Source organism: Cebus imitator, unplaced genomic scaffold (genome assembly GCF_001604975.1).
Source record: "Cebus imitator isolate Cc_AM_T3 unplaced genomic scaffold, Cebus_imitator-1.0 Scaffold254, whole genome shotgun sequence".
NCBI classification, from domain to species: Eukaryota; Metazoa; Chordata; class Mammalia; order Primates; family Cebidae; genus Cebus; species Cebus imitator.
Window position 1 is genome coordinate 1,170,310 of NW_016107569.1, and position 20,973 is coordinate 1,191,282.

The 20,973-nt window shown below is 45.0% G+C and overlaps 1 protein-coding gene across 1 annotated transcript in view; it reads right to left on the reverse strand.

Annotated features, from left to right (window-relative positions):
- ABL1 (ABL proto-oncogene 1, non-receptor tyrosine kinase) overlaps positions 1 to 15,514 on the reverse strand; it is a 161,061-nt gene extending 145,547 nt beyond the window's left edge. The window contains exon 1 of the mRNA XM_017499071.1: positions 14,924 to 15,514. Within this exon, the coding sequence (XP_017354560.1) occupies positions 14,924 to 15,059 (136 nt within the window). The 5' untranslated portion in view covers positions 15,060 to 15,514. The remainder of the gene's footprint in view (positions 1 to 14,923) is intronic.
- Between the last annotated feature and the right edge of the window lie 5,459 nt (positions 15,515 to 20,973).

Consider the following 20,973-nt stretch of genomic DNA (forward strand, 5'->3'; position numbering starts at 1 on the left):
AGTTTGAGACCAATCTGGGCAACATGGTAAAACCCCAACTCTACAAAAAATAACAAAATTAACCAGAAGTGGTGGTGCACACCTATAGTCCTAGCTACTCAGTAGGATGAAGTTGGAGGATCTCTCCTGGAGGATCTCTTGAGCTCAGGAGGTCAAGGCTGGAGTGAGCCGAGACTGTGCCACCGCACTCCAGCCTGGGCGACAGAATGAGACTCTGCTTCAGAGAAAAAAAAGAGAGAGAGAGAGAGAGAGAGGGAGAGAGAGAGAATACATAAATAACTCCTACAAATCAATAAAGAGTAAACATAAATAGAAAAATGGGGCTGGGCGAGGTGGTGCACACCTGTAATCCCAGCACTTTGGGAGGCTGAGGCTGGTGGATCACAAGGTCAAGAGATAGAGACCATCCTGGACAACATGGTGAAACCCTGTCTCTACTAAAAATACAAAAGTCACCTGGGCATAGTGGCACGTGCCTGTAGCCCTAGCTACTCGAAAGGCTGAGGCAGGAGAACCGCTTGAACCCAGGAAGCAGAGGTTGTGGTGAGCCGAGATTACTCCACTGTACTCCAGCCTGGTAACAAAGTGAGACTCTGTCTCAAAGAAAAAAAAAAAAGAAAAGAAAAATGGACAAAAGAGGTGAACCGGCAAGAAATACACAGGTATACATATATTCCAAATGGCTAATAAACATATGAAAAGGGGCCGGGCGCGGTGGCTCACACCTGTAATCCCAGCACTTTGGGAGGCCGAGGTGGGTGGATCACGAGGTCAAGAGATCGAGACCATCCAGGTCAACATGGTGAAACCCCGTCTCTACTAAAAATACAAAAAATTAGCTGGGCGTGTTGGCGCGTGCCTGTAATCCCAGCTACTCAAGAGGCTGAGGCAGGAGAATTGCCTGAACCTAGGAGGTGGAGGCTGCGGTGAGCCGAGATCACACCATTGCACTCCAGCCTGGGTAACAAGAGCGAAACTCCGTCTAAAAACAAAAAAATATATATGTGAAAAGGTGCTTATCCTTATGAGTCATTAAAGAAGAGCAAATTAAAGCTGGGAGATACTACTGCACAGCCACCTGCAAGGCTAACATTTAAAAGTCTGGCCAGGCTGGGTGCAGTGGCTCACACCTGTAATTCCTGAACTTTGGGAGGCCGAGGTGGGCGGATCATTTGAGGTCAGCAGTTTGAGAACAGCCTGGCCCACATGGTAAAACCTCGTCTACTAAAAATCCAAAAAAATTAGTCTGGCATGGTGGCGCATGCCTGTAGTCCCAGCTACTCAGGAAGCTGAGGCAGAAGAATCGCTGAAACTTGGGATGTGGAGGTTGTGGTGAGATCGCGCCACTGCACCCCAGACTGGATGACAGAGCAAGACTCTATCTGAAAAAAAATCAAGTCTGACAAGGCCAGGCACGGTGGCTCACACTTGTAATCCCAGCACTTTGGGAGGCAGAGGCAGGAGGATCAATTGAGGTCAGGATTTTGAACCCACCCTGGACAACATGGCCAAACCCCATCTTCACAAAAATCTAAAAAATTAGCTGAGCGTTACAGTGTACATCTGTGGTCTATGCTACTCAGGAGGCTGAAGAAGGAGAATCACTCTTTCTAGGAGGCAATGAGCCATGTTCGTGACACCACACTCCAGCCTGGGAGACAGAGTGAGACCTTCTCAATAAAATAAAATAAAAATTAGAAATAAAACAAAAGATTTACAATATCAAGGTTTTGGCAAGAATGTAAATCAACTGGAACTCTCCTATACTATTGATAGGAGCTAAAGTGATACAATGACTTTGGAAAGCTGCTTGGCAATATCTATACAAGCTGAATATGCCTGTAACATGTGACTCAGCAAGTCCACTTCTAGGTATATAGATATATGTAAGAATGTTCATAGCAGCATTATTACAAATAGCTAAAACTAAAAATAATCTATTGATAATAGCATGGGCAAATAAATTCCGCAATATTTATACAACAGAAATCTAAACAATAATGAAATGAACAAACTACTGATATTTGCAGCAACATGAGTGAATGCTCCATATGTTGAGTGAAAGAAGCCAAACTACAAAAAAATATATATTGCACAGGTCAGAATATGCAGAACTGTCCCAGCACTTTGGGAGCTAAGGCAGGTAGATCACTTGAGGTCAGGAGCTCAAGACCAGCCTGACAAACATGGTGAAACCCCACCTCTACTAAAAATGCAAAACTTAGCCAGGAGTGGTGGCACACATCTGTAACCCCAGCTACTCGGGAGGCTGAGGCAGAATCACTTGAATCCAGAAGGTAGAGGTTGCAATGAGCCGAGACTGTGCCACTATACTCCAGCCTGGGCGACAGAGTGAGACTCCGTCTAAAAAAACAAACAAACAAACAAAAAAACAGAATATGCAGAACTGAACTTCTGCTTCTGTCCATAATGCAGTAAAAGTGGTATTAGACATCCTTTTGTCCTAAGCAACTGTAAGGCTGAATAAAATATTGAGACAACTGTTTTCAGGCATTAGACAACAGGCAAGGCAGGGCTGTGACCCTTGAAGGAAGAGAAAAATATAAGGTAAGTTGCATGTTGCCTCCAACTTCCTGCCTGGGGCACCTTCCCAACTACAGTGCAGGAAGATGGAACCTAAACTGACAGCAGCCATCTCTGTGAACTGAGGAAGCAAAGGATTGGATTTGAGGATGATGAGGCAGGTAGAATTTGTAGGGCAAGAAATCTGAGAGAAGATGAGGGCAGGGCAGGGATAATAGAACACAGAGGTAAAAAGAAGATGGTTGGAGGCATCCTATGGGTCCATGGCTTCCAGACTCTGTAAAGTTTAGTAGACAGCAGAGGTCATGAGGCTGAGAACTGCACAGACACAGAGGTTTCACAGTGCTGGAAGACATTCAAGTGCTAGTTCATCCAGGGTGGAGAGACTTTGCTAAGCACCTCTGTCATTTTGTTTAGATCCCAAACACGTCAAGCATTAAATCTGAAGAGTGCCCTCTATTGTAAGGGCCAGGTGTCTGGACTGAGGATAAATCCATACTAACAAAGCATAAAAGCAAACCTGGCAGGGTCAAACTAACTTAACAACCAGTAACTCACGGTAATTTAAGTAACTACAGTAACCTAACTACTCGTCAAAACAAAATGAAAACTTCTTTAAAGAAAAACAAGATCCAGAATCCCTATAATATAACACCCACATGTCTGGCATACAATCAAAATTATTTAACATGCAATAACGCAGGAAAGGGGAGGAGGGAATTTAAAAAATGCAGGAAAATCTGACTCATAATGTACAGAAAAAGCAATCAATAAAAACAGACCCCAAGATGACCCAGACATTTAAATTAGCAGGCACGATCTTTTTACAAATACCTTCTAGGATCGAGGAAAAAGATAGACCTAACGAATGAAAAAACGGTGAACCTCAGCAGAACAATGCAAACTATAAAATAAGAACCAGCCAGGCACAGTGCCTCACAACTGTAATCCCAGCACTAGGAGGGCAGATTGCTAGAGCTCAGGAGTTCAAGACCAGCCTGAGTAACATGGTGAAACTCCAAAAAAACAAAAAATCAGCCAGACATGGTGGCACATGCCTATAGTCCCAGTTACTCGGGAGGCTGAGGTAGGAGAACAGCTTGAGCCTGGGAGATGGAAGTTGCAGTGAGCTACGATTGCCACTGCACTCCAATTGAGCCTGGGTGACGGAGTGAGATCCTGTCTCCAAAAAACAAACAAAAAAAAGAGACAAAAACTGAGAGAATATTTATAGTTATATTTTCATTCTAAATATTGTTCTTTTTCTAAATATTGTGCCTTTTCTTTTTCTTCATTAGTCTTACCCAAAGTGTGCCTAGATCAATAATATTTTTCTTTTTTTTTTTTTTAAGACAGGGTTTCACCATGTTGTCCAGGCTGGTCTTGAACTCCTGACCTCAGGTGATCCGCCTGCCTCGGCCTCCCAAAGTGCTGAGATTACAGGCGTGAGCCACCACGCCCAGTCAAAGTTAGCTTTTGGTTTTATTGATCACTTCTATTGTTTTTTTTTTTTTTTTTTTTTTTTTTTGAGACGGAGTTTCACTCACGTTACCCAGGCTGGAGTGCAATGGCGCGATCTCGGCTCACCGCAACCTCCGCCTCCTGGGTTCAGGCAATTCTCCTGCCTCAGCCTCCTGAGTAGCTGGGATTACAGGCACGCACCACCATGCCCAGCTAATTTTTTGTATTTTTAGTAGAGACGGGGTTTCACCATGTTGACCAGGATGGTCTCGATCTCTTGACCTCGTGATCCACCCGCCTCGGCCTCCCAAAGTGCTGGGATTACAGGCTTGAGCCACCGCGCCCGGCTGATCATTTCTATTCTTAATTGGTTTTTATTTTGATTATTCTCTTCTTTGTACTGCGGGATTGCTTTGGTTTTCTGGCTTCTTGAGTTACATGCCTAGTTCTCTTATTGTTTTTCAGTCTTTCCTGTTTTCGAATAAATGCTTCTAAGACTAAACAAAGTGACAGAATTAAGGAAAAAATCAAATCTATTACTATAGCTGATCTTCAGCATCACTGTCTCAGTAAGAAGAGATACTGCCCCCCCAAAAACGTCAGCAGCTATAGATGAAACAAGTAGAAAATAAAAAGAAGATTTTAAATAAAAGTATGAAACAACTCGATTTATAGAAAACTACACCTGACAACACATACTCTTTTCAAGTACAAATGGAACATTCACAAAGACAGGTTACATGCTGGGCCCTAAAATTAGTCTCAGTAAATGTCAGAAGACTGAAATTTTACAGAGGATGTTCTCTGACCACAAAAAAATTAAATCAGAAACCAAGATATTTAGAATTCCCAAATATTTGGAAATCAAACACTTTGATAATAACACATGAAAACTTATGTGATGGAGCTAACACAGTGTTTAGAAGGAAATACACAGCTTTTTAAATGCTTATATTAGACAAGAAAGATTTGGAATTATCTCAATTTCTATTTTAAGAAGCCAGAAAAAAAGAACAAATTAAACCTAAAGTAGGCTTGGTACAGTGGCTCACGCCTGTAATCCCAACACTCTGGGAGGCCAAGGTGGGAGGATCGCTTGAAGCCAGGAAATTGACATTATAGGTGTGAGCCACCATTTATAGAAATTAGCTGCACATGGTAAAACCCCATCTCTACTAAAAATACAAAAATTAGCCAGGTGCGGTGGCATGTGCCTGTAATCCCAACTACTAGGGAGGCTAAGGCAGGAGAATCCCTTGAACCCAGGAGGCGGAAGTTGCAGTGAGCAAAGATCACGAAACTGCACTCCAGCCTGGGGGACAGAGCGAGACTCTGTCTCCAGAAAAAAAAAAGAGGAAGGAAAAAAAAAATAACAAACCCTCAAAGCTTCAATTTTTTTAAACATTAGCTAGAAAAGCATTACAAGGCCAGGTGCAGTGGCTCATACCTTGTAGTGAAGAGGGAGACCCAGGCTTCTCAGATCAACTTCCCCTTTGACTATCATGCTGCATTTCAATAGAAGAAAAGGTTGACCAGCTGGCACCTCCGGTTTTACCTTCCTGTAAGTGACAGGCTAGGCCTTAGGGAAACACTCCAGAAGGCACTATTTTTACTTAAAACAAGATCAAACAGAAACCTTTTCACATGTGAGTCCTAAAACTATGAACCTAAGATTCTTTCATCTGTAATATCTAAAGTATAAGCCTACATAAAGGCTGAACCTCCCTTTGTTAGACAAGCTGAGCTGGGTTTTGGACAAATTATCGCCCAGGCTCCCGGCCATAATAACAATAAACCCCTCTTCCTCCTGCATTCAGTGTTAGACAGATCCGTTTCCCACGGCTGCTCCTGCTACAGTAGTCCCAGCACTTTGCAAGGCTAAGGCAGGAGGACTGCTTGAGTTGACAGGGTTGAGGCTGCAGTAAGCCGGGATCATCACAGTGCACTCCAGTCTGGATGACAGTGAGAGACTTTGTCTCAAACAAACAAAAAAAAAGAAAGAAAGAAAAATATTTTTTAATTAACTGGGCATGGTGGTTGCTGTGAGCTGGGATCACACCACTATACTCCAGCCTGGGCAACTGAGCATGACTCCATCTTAACAAACAAACAAACAAACAAAAATAAAATAATAAATAAATAATTCGCTGCTAAGAAAATTAAGAAAAAATGTGTGCAATTTTTTCTATCTGCAACTTTTTGACTTAGTAGAAAAAAAAATCTACAGAAACAGGATTTAAAACTTAAAGAAGGCTGGGTGAGGTGGCTCATGGCTGTAATCACAGCACTTTGGGAGGCCAAGGCGGGCAGATCACTTGAGATCAGGAGTTTGAGACCAGCCTGGCCAAATGGTGAAACCCTATCTCTACTAAAAATACAAAAAATAGCCAGGCACAGTGGCAAACACCTGTAGTCCTAGTTACTCAAGAGGCTGAGGCAGGAGAATTGATCGATCCTGGGAGGCATAGGTTGCAGTGAGCCAAGATCGTGCCACTGCACGCCAGCCTTGGCCACACAGTGAGACTATCTCAAAAAGAAAAATAAAATTAAAGAAGAGTTAAAATAATTCCCATGCAAAATGTGAATGTCACCTTCCCCCTACAAAAAATTCAAACTACATAAAAATGTAAAGTCTGGCCAGGTACGGAGGCTCATGCCTGTAATCCCAGCACTTTGGGAGGCCGAGGCAGGCGGATCACCTGACGTCAGGAGTTTGAAACCAGCCTGGTCAACATGGCAAAACCCTGTCTCTGCTAAAAATACAAAAATTAACCAGGTGTGGTGGTGTGCACCTGTAATCCCAGCTACTCGGGAGGCTGACACATGAGAACTGCTTGAACCTGGGAGGCGAAGGTTGCAGTGAGCTGAGATCGCACCGCTGTGATCCAGCCTGGGTGACGGAGCAAGACTCCATCTCAAAATAAATAAATAATTTAAAAATAAAATAAATAAAAATGTAAAGTCTTAATTTCATGAAGGAATGTTACCTTACACATGTGAAAGACACATATATAGAGACTTCTCCCTTGACAACCTCGTCTGTTTGCATATTCCATCTATTCGGCAGCTTGACTCCCCAGCCTGGAGTGCTTCCCTGAATTCAAGCTTGGTGTCCCAACTGCCCATTTGACACATCCAGCTGGATGCCTAACAAGCATCTCAAATACAGTATACCCCAAAAGGAGCTCCGGATCCTCATTCCCCTGTATACCCCTCACCACCAGTTCCTCTATTCTACATTTCAATAAAAGGCAACTCCATTCTTCCAGTTATTCAGTTCAGAAACCTGGAAGTCACGTTTGGCCCCTCTCATACCCCCATATCCCACATCTAATCCAAGAGCAAATCTTGTTGGCTCTGACCCTCCACCCAGTGCCACCACCTTTGTCCAAACATCATCATTCTCATCTGGCTCCGTGCAAGCGACCCCCACGTGGAAACCCTGCTCCCTTGTTCTCCTTCAGATCATAGCAGCTGGGGAGATTCTATTTACTATTAAAATATAAATCAGATCGTAGAGTCCCCTTGGAAAATTCTCCAAGGCCTTCCTACACCATATGAATCAAAGTCAAAATCCTTGAAATGGCCAATGAAGCCACCCTCTCCTTCAGCCATTCTCTTCTCACCCTCCATTTTACCTCCTGCATCTCCCCTTTTGCTCTCTGCTCTAGTGCAGTGGCCTCTAGGCTGCTCCTTGAAACTAGCAAGCTCTGCCTCAGGTCTCTGCATCCTGGTTCCCTTGGCCTGAAATGCTTCCACATATTTCTTTTCTTTCTTTCTCTTTTTTTTTTTTTTTTTTTCGATACAGAGTTTCGCTCTTGTTGCTCAGGCTGGAGTGCAATGGCGCAATCTTGGCTCACCGCAACCTCTGCCCCCTGGGTTCAAGCAATTCTCCTGCCTCAGCCTCCTGAGTATCTGGAATTATAGGAATGTGCCACCATGCCCAGCTTATTTATTTATTTATTTGTATTTTTAGTAGAGACAGGATTTCTCCATGTTGGTCAGGCTAGTTTTGAACTCTCGACCTCAGATGATCCACCTGCCTCAGCCTCCCAAAGTGCTGAGATTACAGGTGTGAGTCACTGTGCCCGCTTTCACTTATTTCAACAGGGCTTGCTGCTCACCTTCCTCCTTCAGGTTTTTTTTTCTTTGAGACAGAGTCTTGCTTTGTTGCCAGGCTGGAGTACAGTGATGCGATCTCAGCTCACTGCAACCTCCATCTCCTGGGTTCAAGCGATTCCCCTGCCGCAGCCTCCTGAGTAGCTGGGACTACAGGCACTTGCCACCACACCTGACTATTTTTTTTTTTGTATTTTAGTAGAGACAGGGTTTTACCACGGCCAGGATGGTCTCAATCTCCTGACCTTGTGATCCACCCACCTCGGACTCCCAAAAGGGAGGCGTGAGCCACCACGCCTAGCCCCTCCTTCAGGTCTTTAATCAAACGCCACTTCTCAGTCAGGCCTCTCTAGCTGCCCTAACTAAAATTACACCTCCTACCCCATTCCCTGTCCCCTTTCTCTACGTTACTCTTCTCCTCAGCACATATCACTAATAGGTTCGTATTTTATTTACTTAGCTTATTTATGGTGTGTCTCTTCCCACTAGAATGTAAGTTCTAGGAGAGCAGGGATTTCTTTTTTTTTTTTTTGAGACAGAGTATCTCACTGTTGCCCAGGCTGTAGTGCAGTGGCGAGAACTCGGCTCACTGCAATCTCCGCCTCCTGGGTTCAAGCAATTCTCAAGGGCAGGGTTTTTTTTTTTTTGTTCACAAATGTATCACCAGCGACTAGAACACTACCTGGCATAGTCTGTGCTCAATAAAATAAATGTCTGTTAAAGAAAGAAGGAAACACTAAGGAAAAACTTGACTACTAAATGCTTTCAATTGTTTTACCAACTCTCCCAAAAGTGAATTTTCTTCGTCAAGCCTCTGAAATTTGAAAGGAACATACGGTGCATGAAATATTTAATAACATGGCTTCCTTTTTTTCCCTTGTAGATATGACTAGCCCTTTGATGCTGAATGATTCTGGCAAAAAGCTGCCATCTGCCCACTCTTTCAGATTCACCACCACCAACAATTGACACTATTCTTGGCTTCCAGATCCATGTCTTATCCAACACTGTACATTTCTGAATTCAAATTTTTCAATCTAATGTACATGGACATTAACCAATTCTAGAAAGATCGGCCTACGGAAGATCACAAATTATCTATAACACAAAATGACACGGCATTCCCTTAGAAAAAGAAGAGCCAGGGTCCAAAAAAATTGCTTTGTCTTCAGACACAACTTAAGCAAATTCTTTCATAAAAAGGTATCTCAAAAAAGTGACAGACTGGGCTGTCATCAATTCAATTTTTAAATCTTCATATTTTTTGTATTACAAGATAAACCAAGTTTGTTGTAAAAAGACACTTGGAACATCATACAAAGCATAACGAGAAAGTTTTCTCCTAGTCCATCTAAAGCTCAAGTCCCTAGAGATAACAATTTCAGTCTAAAATCCTTCCATACTTTTTTTCTGCACATACACAAATAGATATTTTTGTTTTACAAAAATGTGGCCATACCAGTAAGAATGATTTTTAAATTGCTTTTTTTCTACTTACCACAACATACACATCATTCAATGTTAGTACTTTAGAGTATGATAGCAACAAAAATCCCTATGTGCCTTCTTGATAGACTTTCTACAGCAACAGTTCTCAAACTTTTTTTGAGATGGGGTCTTGCCCTGTCACCCATGTTGGAGTGCAGTGGGGTGATCATGGCTCACTGAGGCGCTGACCTCCCAAGCTCAAGTGATCCTCCCACCTCAGCCTCTCAAGCAGCTGGGAACATAGGCGTGACAGCACACCTGGCCTTTTTTTTTTTTTTTTTTTTTTTTTTTTTTTTTTGTAAAGACAAGGTTTCCATATGTTGCCCAGGCTAATCTTGAACTCCTGGGCTCAAGTGAGCCGCCTGCCTTGGCTTCCCAAAGTGTGGAATTACAGGCATGGGCCATAGTGCCTGGCTTCAAACTTTTTAATCTCAGACCCTTGTCACACTCTTGAAAATCATCAAAGGTTCCAAAGAGCCTTAGTTTGTGTAGGTTATCTCAACAAAAGTTACCACATTAGAAATGAAAACTGAAATTTAAATAATTATTCATTTAAAAACAAATATTTTTATTACTGGAAAATAACTGCTTTTTCCCCCAAAAACAGACTTTCTAGATAACTGTAGATATTGTTCTTTGATGCTACATCAAAACATGGTAAATGGTAGTTTCTTTTTTTTTGAGACAAAGTCTCGCTCTGTCACCCAGGCTGAAGTGCAGTGGCACGATCTCAGGTCACAACTTCCAACTCCCGGGCTCAAGCGATTTCCCTGCCTCAGCCTCCCAAGTAGCTGGGGCTACAGGTGCATGCCACCCCTCCTGGCTAATTTTTGTATTTTTAGTAGAGACAGGGTTTCATCATGTTGGCCAGGCTGGTCTCAAACTCCTGACCTCAAGTGATCCACCTGCCTCAGCCTCCTAAAGTGCTGGGATTACAGGCGTTGAGCCACTGTACCCAGCCAAGAGTTTCTCAAAGGCTGGCTGCCACATAGAATCTGAAACCCTACCAATGAACTGTCTTCTTTTTTTCCCCCAGAGACAGGGTTTCCCTCTATTGCCCAAACTGGAGTGCAGTGGTGTGTTCATGGCTCATTGCAGCCTCAATTCCGTGGCTCCAGTGGGAGCTTGACTAATTTTTAAAATTTTTGGAGAGGTAAGATCTCACTCTGTTGCCCAGGCTGGTCTCCAACTCCTGGCCTCAAGCAATTCTCCCACCCCAGTCCCCTAAATGCTAGGATTACAGGCGGGAGACATCACAACTGGCCTCAACGAACTGTATTCTGTTACATTAAAATCTGCTTGCCCATTTTGCATTTTTTTTTAGATGGAGTCTCACTCTGTCATCCAGGCTGGAGTGCAGTGGCAGGATCTAGGCTCACTGCAACTCTGCCAACTGGGTTCAAGTGATTCTTGTGCCTCAGCCTCCCGAGTAGGTGGGATTACAGACATACGCCACCACGCCCAGCTAATTTTTGTATTTTTTGTAGAAAGGGGGTTTTCCCATGTTGGCCAGCTAATTTTTGTATTTTTTGTAGAAACGGGGTTTTACCATGTTGGCCAGCTAATTTTTGTATTTTTTGTAGAAACGGGGTTTTACCAGGCTGGTTTCGAACTCCTGACCTCAGGTGATCCACCTAACTCAGCCTCCCAAATTGTTGGGATTACAGGTGTGAGTCATCGCACCTGGGCTCCATTTTGCAGTTTGAATGGATCTTTAACCTGTGCATGATTTTATATTATGCATTGATCATTTAAAAAATATTGGTTTGGCTGGGCACAGTGGCTCACACCTGTAATCTCAGCATTTTGGGAAGCTAAGGTGGGCAGATCATTTGCGGTCAGTTCAAGACCAGCCTGGCTAACATGGTAAAAAATCCATGTTAGCCTCCATTTAAAAATTCTCCATCTCCACTAAAAATACAAAAATTAGTCATATGTGACGCTGCATGCCTATAATCCTAGCTACTTGGGAGGCTGAGGCATGAAAATTGCTTGAACCTGGGAGACAGAGGGTGCTATAAGCCAAGATCACACCGATACACTCCAGCCTAGGTGACATAGCAAGACTGTCTCAAAAACAAACAAAAAAGAAAAACTGGTTTACTGATTTACGTAGAACTTCCAAATAATATATTTCTTTATAAGATATTAAAATATGGCCTCTGTAAATATTACCACCAATCTCTATCACGGTGGTAGATAAAAATTCTCTATTAGCTGGGCGTGGTGGTGTGCGCCTGTAATCCCAGCTACCTGGGAGGCTGAGGGAGGAGAATCACTTGAACCCGGGAGGCAGAGGTTGCAGTGAGCTGATACTGCACCACTGTACTCAAGCCTGGGCGACATGAGCGAAACTCTGTCCTGAAGAAAAAAAAAAAATTTTCTCCAAAATCCTAATTTTCACTGGAAAGCTAAAATTTCATCATTGGCAACAAATACTACCTGTTGTTTTCCTTGAAAGATTCCCGCATACACTTTTAGTTTGAATAACCATATGTCTGTCAGTCATAGTTTCAAGTAAAAATGGTAGTCCACGAAAACAGTGGCTAGTTCAGTTTGCAACCCAATCACCCAAGTGCTCTTCCTAGAGATAACCATTATACTTTAGTACACAGTAGAAGTGCTTGATGCATACCTCCCATTTTAACCTGCAGAATATTAAGAAGACATACACAGCACGGTGGCTCATGCCTGTAATCCCACCTTGGGAGGCCGAGGTGGGAGGATCATCTAAGGTCTGGAGCTTGAGACCAGCCTGACCAACATCGAGAAATCCCAATTCTACTAAAAATGCAAAATTAGCTGGGCATGGTGGCACATGCCTGTAATCCCAGCTACTTGGGAGGCTGAGGCAATGTCAGTGCAATGCCTCACCTGAACCTGGAAGGCAGAGTGACCCCAGATCGCACCACTGTGCTCCAGGCTGGGCAACCAGAATAAAACTCCATCTCAAAAAAAAAAAAAAGACACACACAAGGGTCAAAATTTAATAAATTTCTGCTGCTTCATCAAGGTATTTTCCAGTGAAATCTAATCAGGTGCGGTGGCTCACGCCTGTAATCTCAGCACTTTGAGGGGCCAAGGCAGGCAGATCACAAGGTCAGGAGTTCGAGACCAGCCTGGCCAACACAGTGAAACCCAGTCTCTACTAAAAATACAAAAATTAGCCGGGCATAGTGGCAGGCGCCTGTAGTCCCAGTTACTTGGGAGGCTGAGGCAGGAGAATCACTTGAACCTGGGAGGCAGAGGTTTCGGTGAGCTGAGACCGTGCCACTGCATACCAGCCTGGGCAACAAAANAAAAAAAGAAAAAGAAAAAAAGAAACCCCGTCTCTACTAAAAAATAAAGAAATTAGCTGGGCGTCAGTGGTGTGTGCCTGTTGTCCCAGCTACTTGGGAAGCTGAGGCAGGAGAATCACTGGAACCCAGGAAGAGAAAATTACAGTTAGCTGAGATCACGACACTGCACTCAGCCTGGGTGACACAGTGAGACTCTGATTCAAAAAAAAAAAAAAAAGACATTTTTCAGTGAAAAGTGGAGATATATCTATATCTATCTATATACACACACACACATATATATATGTATATATATATTTTTAAAGATGGGGTTTCACCATGATGGCCAGGCTGGTCTTGAACTCCTGACCTCAGGTGATCCGCCCACCTCGGCCTCCCAAAGTGCTAGGATTACAGGTGTGAGCCACTGCGCCCGGCCAATATACATATATTTTTAAACTGTCAGTGCACGTCATGAAGAATGCAATGACTACAAATACAGTTAGTATGTAGCTGAGATTTGTAGGTTGTGTAGTATCACAACCCAGATTCATGCTAGGATACCTGTTTTACTTTTGCACCATTAGTGTAAATGTCAACATAGCAAAAGAGACAAGATCTTGGTACACTGTGAATATGAAAATAGTTTTAGCCTCTGAACCCCTGAAGGGATATGAGGGTCACGTAGGGAAGTACACTGCTTTCTATACTAGTTTCCCAGAAATGAGATTACTGGGTCATTGGCACGTACATTTCAAATTCTGATAAGTTCTGCCAAAGCTCTCCAAAAAGTCTGTACCAATTTTCAATATGTAAGCTGCACGATCATATCTAGTTAAAATGTAAATAATTCACTTTTTAAATCCTCAATTTGGGAGGCATCATAACCTAACACATGACCATATTTGCCGGCCTGCAAACAAAGCTAAAATAGAACTAATGTTTCAAAGCAAAGTAAAATACAAGCACCCACATTTATTTAGATGAAGTAAATATTTTCCTGCAAGAAAGTAAAACTTCGTCAAATGCAAGTTCATCCAACAGAAACCTCTGTTGATTGCAGTCACCCATGGTTAAGACGTATTTCTGAATGAATTTCAAAGCATAAGCCACTTGCACAACTTCATACGTTTGCTTACAGGATAGGTGGGCTCAACTGATTTTTTAACAGAAAGGACACAATCTGAAAACTGTCAGGCTGCAACAGTACAAACAGTAACCCTAATTAATTGGTTATAGACATCACTTTAAAACCCTCAGCTTTACCTTCACACAGAATTACTGGACATCAACAACATAAAATGTACTGTCAGCACTCAAATGCCAAATATGTTCATAAAAGTGTCAAAGATAACCTTTCTTGGCCCAAATGTCATTCTAAACAGGAGAACAGAGGATGAAAGCTTCATCAACGAGGAAGGGACTGCTCCTTATGGAAGGTAAGACAGAAGCTGTGTATCTAAAATTCACAAGGAATGCTGCTTCCTCACTTGATTTTTTCCCACATGGCTCCCAAGTGAATATTTTCAAGTCCAACTTATGATGGAAAAGGTCAAGGATATTCGTGTCAACCAGTATCTGTGATTCTTAACCTTCTCAGAAACACAAACCACTTTGAGAATATGAGAAAAGCTCCCTGTAGACAAAGCAGTAAAGAGCCCACGATTTCGGTTAGAGCAGAATCATAGAACCATGGATCCTAAGACACTACTTAAGTCCAACCACCTCAGGAAACTGAAGCCCTCCCCTGGAACAGCAAAATGGCTTGTCCAAGGTCAGCAGTGAATTAGAAGGGGAATCAGGCAAAACATAAGCAACTCAAATAGATTTTGAATAAAGCCATACACAGTCACGAAGTAACTTTTTCTTATACAAAGAAAGTTCCACCAGGAACTTAAGAGATAACCACAGTAACAAATGTATTAAGTAGAACTGGAAGGAACTGTCGCAAGTACTGTTGTTCAAAAGTTCCCTGAAAGCCTAAGATGAATGCATAAGGAAAACCACGAGCAGATATTTGGAAAAGCACTCACCATGTTCCACAAAAACATTGCAGTGTGGGCCCCCATGCCTCGAAGACTCCTTCTTCCCTGCTCCTTTGATAAAATGCAGGGCAGGCAAACTTGGCCTTCTTTGGTCCCCAAGAACTTTTCCAGGCTGCTGCCCCATAAAGTAATACTAGGTACCCCTTTCCAGAAGAGGGTTCAAGATCTTCCAGAACGGTTAGCAAACATAGAGGGAAATGATGGCATATACGTGGGATTTCACATTCGCTTCTTCTTCACAAGTCAGCAACTGAAGTCAATCACAGAAAGGCATCTTCCATTATAAAAGGAAGCACGTTTTTTAGGAGGACACTTGCAAACAGGAGTTCCAATTACTTTCGCAGTTATCAATTTGAAGAAATGTAATTGCAATGTTACCCAAAAGTTTCTTGATTTTTTTTTTTTTTTAAAACGGGCTGGATAACAGTTTCTTTTAAAGAAGAAAAACCTAAACAGAAATATTCACAGGGGATGCTGAAAAGAGTCAGTAATACTAGTCATTTCAATTCCCACATATAAAGGAAACGCTGATCGTCTTTGGCTACTGCTCCAGAACTTTTCCTGTGGAAGTCACCAGCCCCCTATCTTAGCTTCTTCATCTTCCAACAAATTTCCTGCCGAACTAGCGGCCGCTCTCGCTTCTCTGCTCTGCTCTCCGGAAAAGGACACGGGTCACCCAGATTTCAGCGAGTTTGCCCTCGTCTCTGACGAAAAGGAATGCATTGCCAGCAACTTTTAAGTCCGCTTTTTAAAAGGCCTATGGAACCAATCCAGACTTTTCCTTTGCATTAAAGTTTCTGGCTGAGCTGAGACTAAGGGGGCTGTAGGTGACATTGGAAGAAGTCAGGGCATTAGGGGCTCGCGGGAGCCACCTTGGGGGAAGGGGAGACCCCTTGACAGCAGGGGAGGGATTTGAATGGGAAGCTCCGTGGCCAAACTTTGGGCCGGGATCAGGAGCAAGGGGCGGCGCGGGGCTGAGGGAGGCTGTCGGGGCGCGGCACGGGCGGCTTACTCCGGGGCGACGCTCTTCCAAGCCTCGGAAAATGGGGTGTCCCAAGCTGGGGGGAACAGACCACCCCCCAGTGTCCCAGAGCCGGGGCGGAGCTGTAAGGCACGAAGGACTCTCGAGGCCCCGACAACGGAAGGCGAGCGCCGTGTAGAGGAGGCCCGGCCGCCTCAGCTGCCCCAAGCCCGGGGGTCTCTGCCTGAGACACCCCCACCCCAGGCCCCGGACACTGACACCACCGCCGCCCCCAGGCAGTCACATCCCCCGAGCTCCGCCGAGGGACCCAGCCGTCCCCCGCCGATAGGGGCCGTGCAGAGCGGAGGGGCTCCTCAGCCGCAGGACCCGGGAACCGGCTCCGGCTCCAGCGCTGCTCAGGAACAGACACTGACCCCCGCGGCCGCCATGATGGATTACGAGCCGCTCCACAACGAGGCCAGGCCCCGCCCTCGGCCCCGCCCCCGGCGACGTCGGGAGCCCGCCTCGCGGGGACCGGGATGCCCCTGGCGCCGCTTTCCCGGGACGCCGCCGCGCCTCCCGACTCTGCTCCCACTGCCTGTAAGAAACCAGTCCCGCACGACCTTTTAAATGTGGCTTCTCTGAGCGCAAGGTGAGTGGTAAGGAAGCACTCGCCTACTCTGTACTGCCATTGGCCCCCGAGAATCCGGGTTAGGACTCTCTCCTCCGTCCCATTGGCCGGTGGGGGCAGTAGGGGCGGATCTCCCAGCCAACCGAGTTTGGCGCAGTCCGCAATGCATGCCGGGAGTTGTGGTCCCACGGCGCCCGAGTGGGTCTGCTCGCACCGAGATTCCTGGCACCCGCCCTGACCGCGGGGCCTCGGCCGCCCCGCCCTCCTGGGACCCGGTGGACTCTCGCCGGCCTCGCGTCTGCTGGACCGCGTCTGCTGGACCGCGTCTGCCCGGCGCGAGTAGTGAGACCGGGAAGAGCCAAAGCGAGGGAAAAACTACGGATTGGATTTTCTTGGAACCGGAGTTGATGACTTTCTTTAGTCTCTAGGGGAGAAAATTTGGCTCGCTCCTAGAAACCAAGGTTTTTGGCGCCTCTCAACCCCTTCACCCTCCAAAAAGCATAAATATTAGAACAAGCGAAGAAGTATACAGAAATAGGGAAAACACCCGACATGTTGCTAACAAATTTATTTGAGCATTAGGAGGCTTACTCATTACAGAAACGGCATTTGTTGGGAGAGTTTGCCACGCGCTATCAGATGTTTGCCTCGGAAGGAACCTTTAAGATTATAGACATGTCACAGGTGAACGAACACGTATTCACATGAAAACATCCTCTATGTTAGCCGAGAAAATGCCCAGATGGTTGGGTTTAGCAAGTCTACAGAACCAATGACCTAGACGTGCCAAAGCCACACCTGACATAATCCATATTCTGCGACTAAAAAGCATCTTGGTCCCCTGTTGGCTCTCCACGTCTGCAGAGCGGTGCACCTGACCGGGATCCCATTCCTTTCTTTCCTTTTCTTTTTTCAGATGGAGTTTTGCTCCTGTCGCCCAGGCTGGAGTGCAGTAACCGGATCTTGGCTCACTGCAACCTTCACCTCTCGGGTTCAAGCGATTCTCCTGCCTCAGCCTCCTGAGTAGCTGGGATTACAAACATGCACCACCACAAGCGTCTAGTTTTTGTATTTTTAGTAGAGACAGGGTTTCTCCATCTTTGCCAGGCTGGTCTCGAACTCCTGACCTCAAGCAATCTGCCCAGCTCGGCCTCCCAAAATGCTGGGATTACAGGGTGAGCCACTGCACCCTGCCCAAGATCCCATTTCTAAGATAGGATCCACTTATCAGTGCCTACTTTACACCCAGCACTGTTTGCACTTTCCATAAACTACATTATCTCATGTAATTCTGACTACAGCCCAGTGAGGCATGTAATACTATTCCCCATAACACAGACGGGGAAACAGATTCAGAGATATGACCTCCCTACCCAAAGGCACTTGGCCAATATGTGAGTCACAATTTCAGCCCAGGCTGACCTTGCTCCAAAATCCATGGTTCCCACTGTACCATTCAGTATAAAAACCTGTTGCTCTGAGACCACTGATTTTTCAGAAGTTGCTACTGATACCTGAGGAACAGCTGCAAGAGTGTTGTATATTCAGCTATTAAGCATTTTAGAAATATTTCTGCTGCATTGAAACATGCCACTTACTTTTGATACTGGTTTCAAGAGGAATTAGTTACTTGGAAGGTACTGAATGAAAAACATGAAAAACTGTAGAGATTTAGAACTGGAGTTGATATATTCTGACGTCATTTGGTTTGGATTTGTTCTCTTACAAAATTATCCAGCTGACAATCCTAGTTCTGATCTAAGGTGTCATTCTTCAACTGTCAATGCCCTTGTTCCCCTTTATTTACCCTTATCTTTATTATTTACTTATTTTGAGGCAGAGTCTTGCTCCGTGGCCCAGGATGGAGTGCAGTGGCACGATCTCTGCTCACTGCAACCTCCACCTCCCAGGTTGAAGCGATTCTCCTGCCTCAGCCTCCCAAGTAGCTGGGACTATAGGTACATGCCACACACCTGGCTAATTTCTGCATTTTTGTAGAGACGGGGTTTCACCTGTTGGCCAAACTGGTCTGAGTTCATTTCTTCGCCTGTAAATAGAGGTCATAGCTTACTTCACAAGGCTTTTGGGTTTTTTGATTTGGCTTTTCTTTTTTGAGACACAGCCTCACTCTGACACCCAGGCTGGAGGGCAGTGGCGTGATCTCGGCTCACTGCAACCTCTGCCTCCCGGGTTCAAGCAATCCTCATGCCTCAGCCTCCTGAGTAGCAGGGATTATAAGCACCCACTACCATGCCCGACTAATTTGTGTATTTTTAGTAGAGATGGGGTTTCACCATCTTTGCCAGGCTGGTCTCGAACTCCTGACCTCAGGTGATCCGCTCACCTCGACCTCCCAAAGTGCTGGGATTACAGGCATGAGCCACTGCCCTTGGCCTTGTTTGTTTTTTTCAAGATGGGGTTTCACCATGATGGCCAGGCTCGTCTTGAACTCCTGACCTCAGGTGATTCACCCGCCTCGGCCTCCCAAAGTGCTAGGATTACAGGCTTGAGCCACTGCGCCCAGCTGGCCTTGTTTGTTTTTTAAGACACGGCCTTACTCTGTCAGCCAGGCTGGAGTGCAGTGGCGTAATCTCAGTTCACTGTGGCCCCAACTTTCTGGGCTCTGGTGATCCTCTGCCCCCAGCCTCCCAAGTAGCTGAGACTACAGGGGTATGCCACCACACCATTTTTTTTTTTTTTTCTGAAGAGACAGAGTTTATGAGGATCAAACTAAATCTTGTTTGGTTTTCCACAAGGATTGATACTATGCTTTCCGGGAGTCATAGCAGAGGTCAACTGCACTTGATCTGAAGGCCTATCCCTAGTTTTCCACTTTGCCATTTTCTTGTTTTAGGTGAGCCCCAAGCCCAGACTCTAATATTTTTTTTTTTTTTTTTGAGTCGGAGTTTCGCTCTTGTTACCCAGGCTGGAGTGCAATGGCGCGATCTCGGCTCACCGCAACCTCCGCCTCCTGGGCTCAGGCAATTCTCCTGCCTCAGCCTCCTCAGTAGCTGGGATTACAGGCACGTGCCACCATGCCCAGCTAATTTTTTGTATTTTTAGTAGAGACGGGGTTTCACCATGTTGACCAGGATGGTCTCGATCTCTTGACCTCGTGATCCACCCGCCTCGGCCTCCCAAAGTGCTGGGATTACAGGCGTGAGCCACCGCGCCTGGCAATATTTTTTTTTTCTAGAGACACAATGTACTTTTTTTTTTTTTGGAGACAGAGTCTCACTCTGTTGCCCAGGCTGGAGTGCAGTGGTGCAATCCCGGCTCACTGCAACCTCCACCTCCGGAGTTCAATCGATTCTCCTACCTCAGCCTCCCTAGTAGCTAGGATTACAGGCGCATGCCACCACAACCAGCTAATTTTGTATATATCGTAGAGACAGGGTTTCACCATGTTAGCCAGGCTAATCTCCCAACCTCAGGTGATCCGCCTGCCTTGGCCCAAGCGTTGGGATTACAGGCGTGAGCCACCGTGCCTCCTGATGCACTGTACTTTTTAAATCCCTGTAGGATACTGTAGAATGATACTTTTTAAAGAAACAAAGGCTCAGTTTCAAGAGTTTCTCAGTACATACGGCTCTGAATGATACTTAAAGACTTAAAAACTAGAATCCAAATCCTGGCAAAATAAATATTGTTTGGCTGGGCGAGGTGGCTCACGCCTGTAATCCCAGCACTTTGGGAGGCTGAGGCAGACAGATCACCTGAGGTCAGGAGTTTGAGACCAGCCTGGCCAACATGGCGAAACCCCAAGTCTACTGAAAATATACATTATCCAGGTGGCATGGTGGTGTGCGCCTGTAATCCCAGCTACTCAGGAGGCTGAGGCAGGAAAATCGCTTGAACGCGGGAGGCAGAGGTTGCAGTGAGCTGACATCGTGTCACTGCATTCCAGCCTGGGGGACAGAGAAAGACTCTGTCTCAAAAAAGAAAAATAATTAATATTGTCAAATATTGAATAAATCCATTCAAGTTCATGTTTCTATTAAGAGTGATTCAGTTAAAGCAACCCACCAAGTTGCTAAAGGGATTCAATACCCATGTAAAGATTTCAGTTTATTCCATTTAAAAAAACAAAACAAAACAAAAACCTACCAGAATTACACTAAACGACGACGCCCTCTAGCGGGCCACTGTAAGGACATAATCAACAAAAACTGCTTCTAGATAAGACCTTTGTATTATTTCCACTTAGTAGGTAATCACCATTCAGCAGATACTGGATGAACAGCAGAGGCTGGCGGCTTAGGAGACGCCAAGTGAGGGTAAATAGGCTGACACATGGCCCTGGTGAAAACCAAACTCAGCTACTCAGGTGGCTGAGGTGGCAAGACTGCTTGAGCCCAAGTCTGTAGTGAGCCATGATCAAGCCAGTGTACTCCAGGCTGGGAACTAGAGAGAGAAAGACCTTGTCTCAAAAAAAAAAAAAAAAAA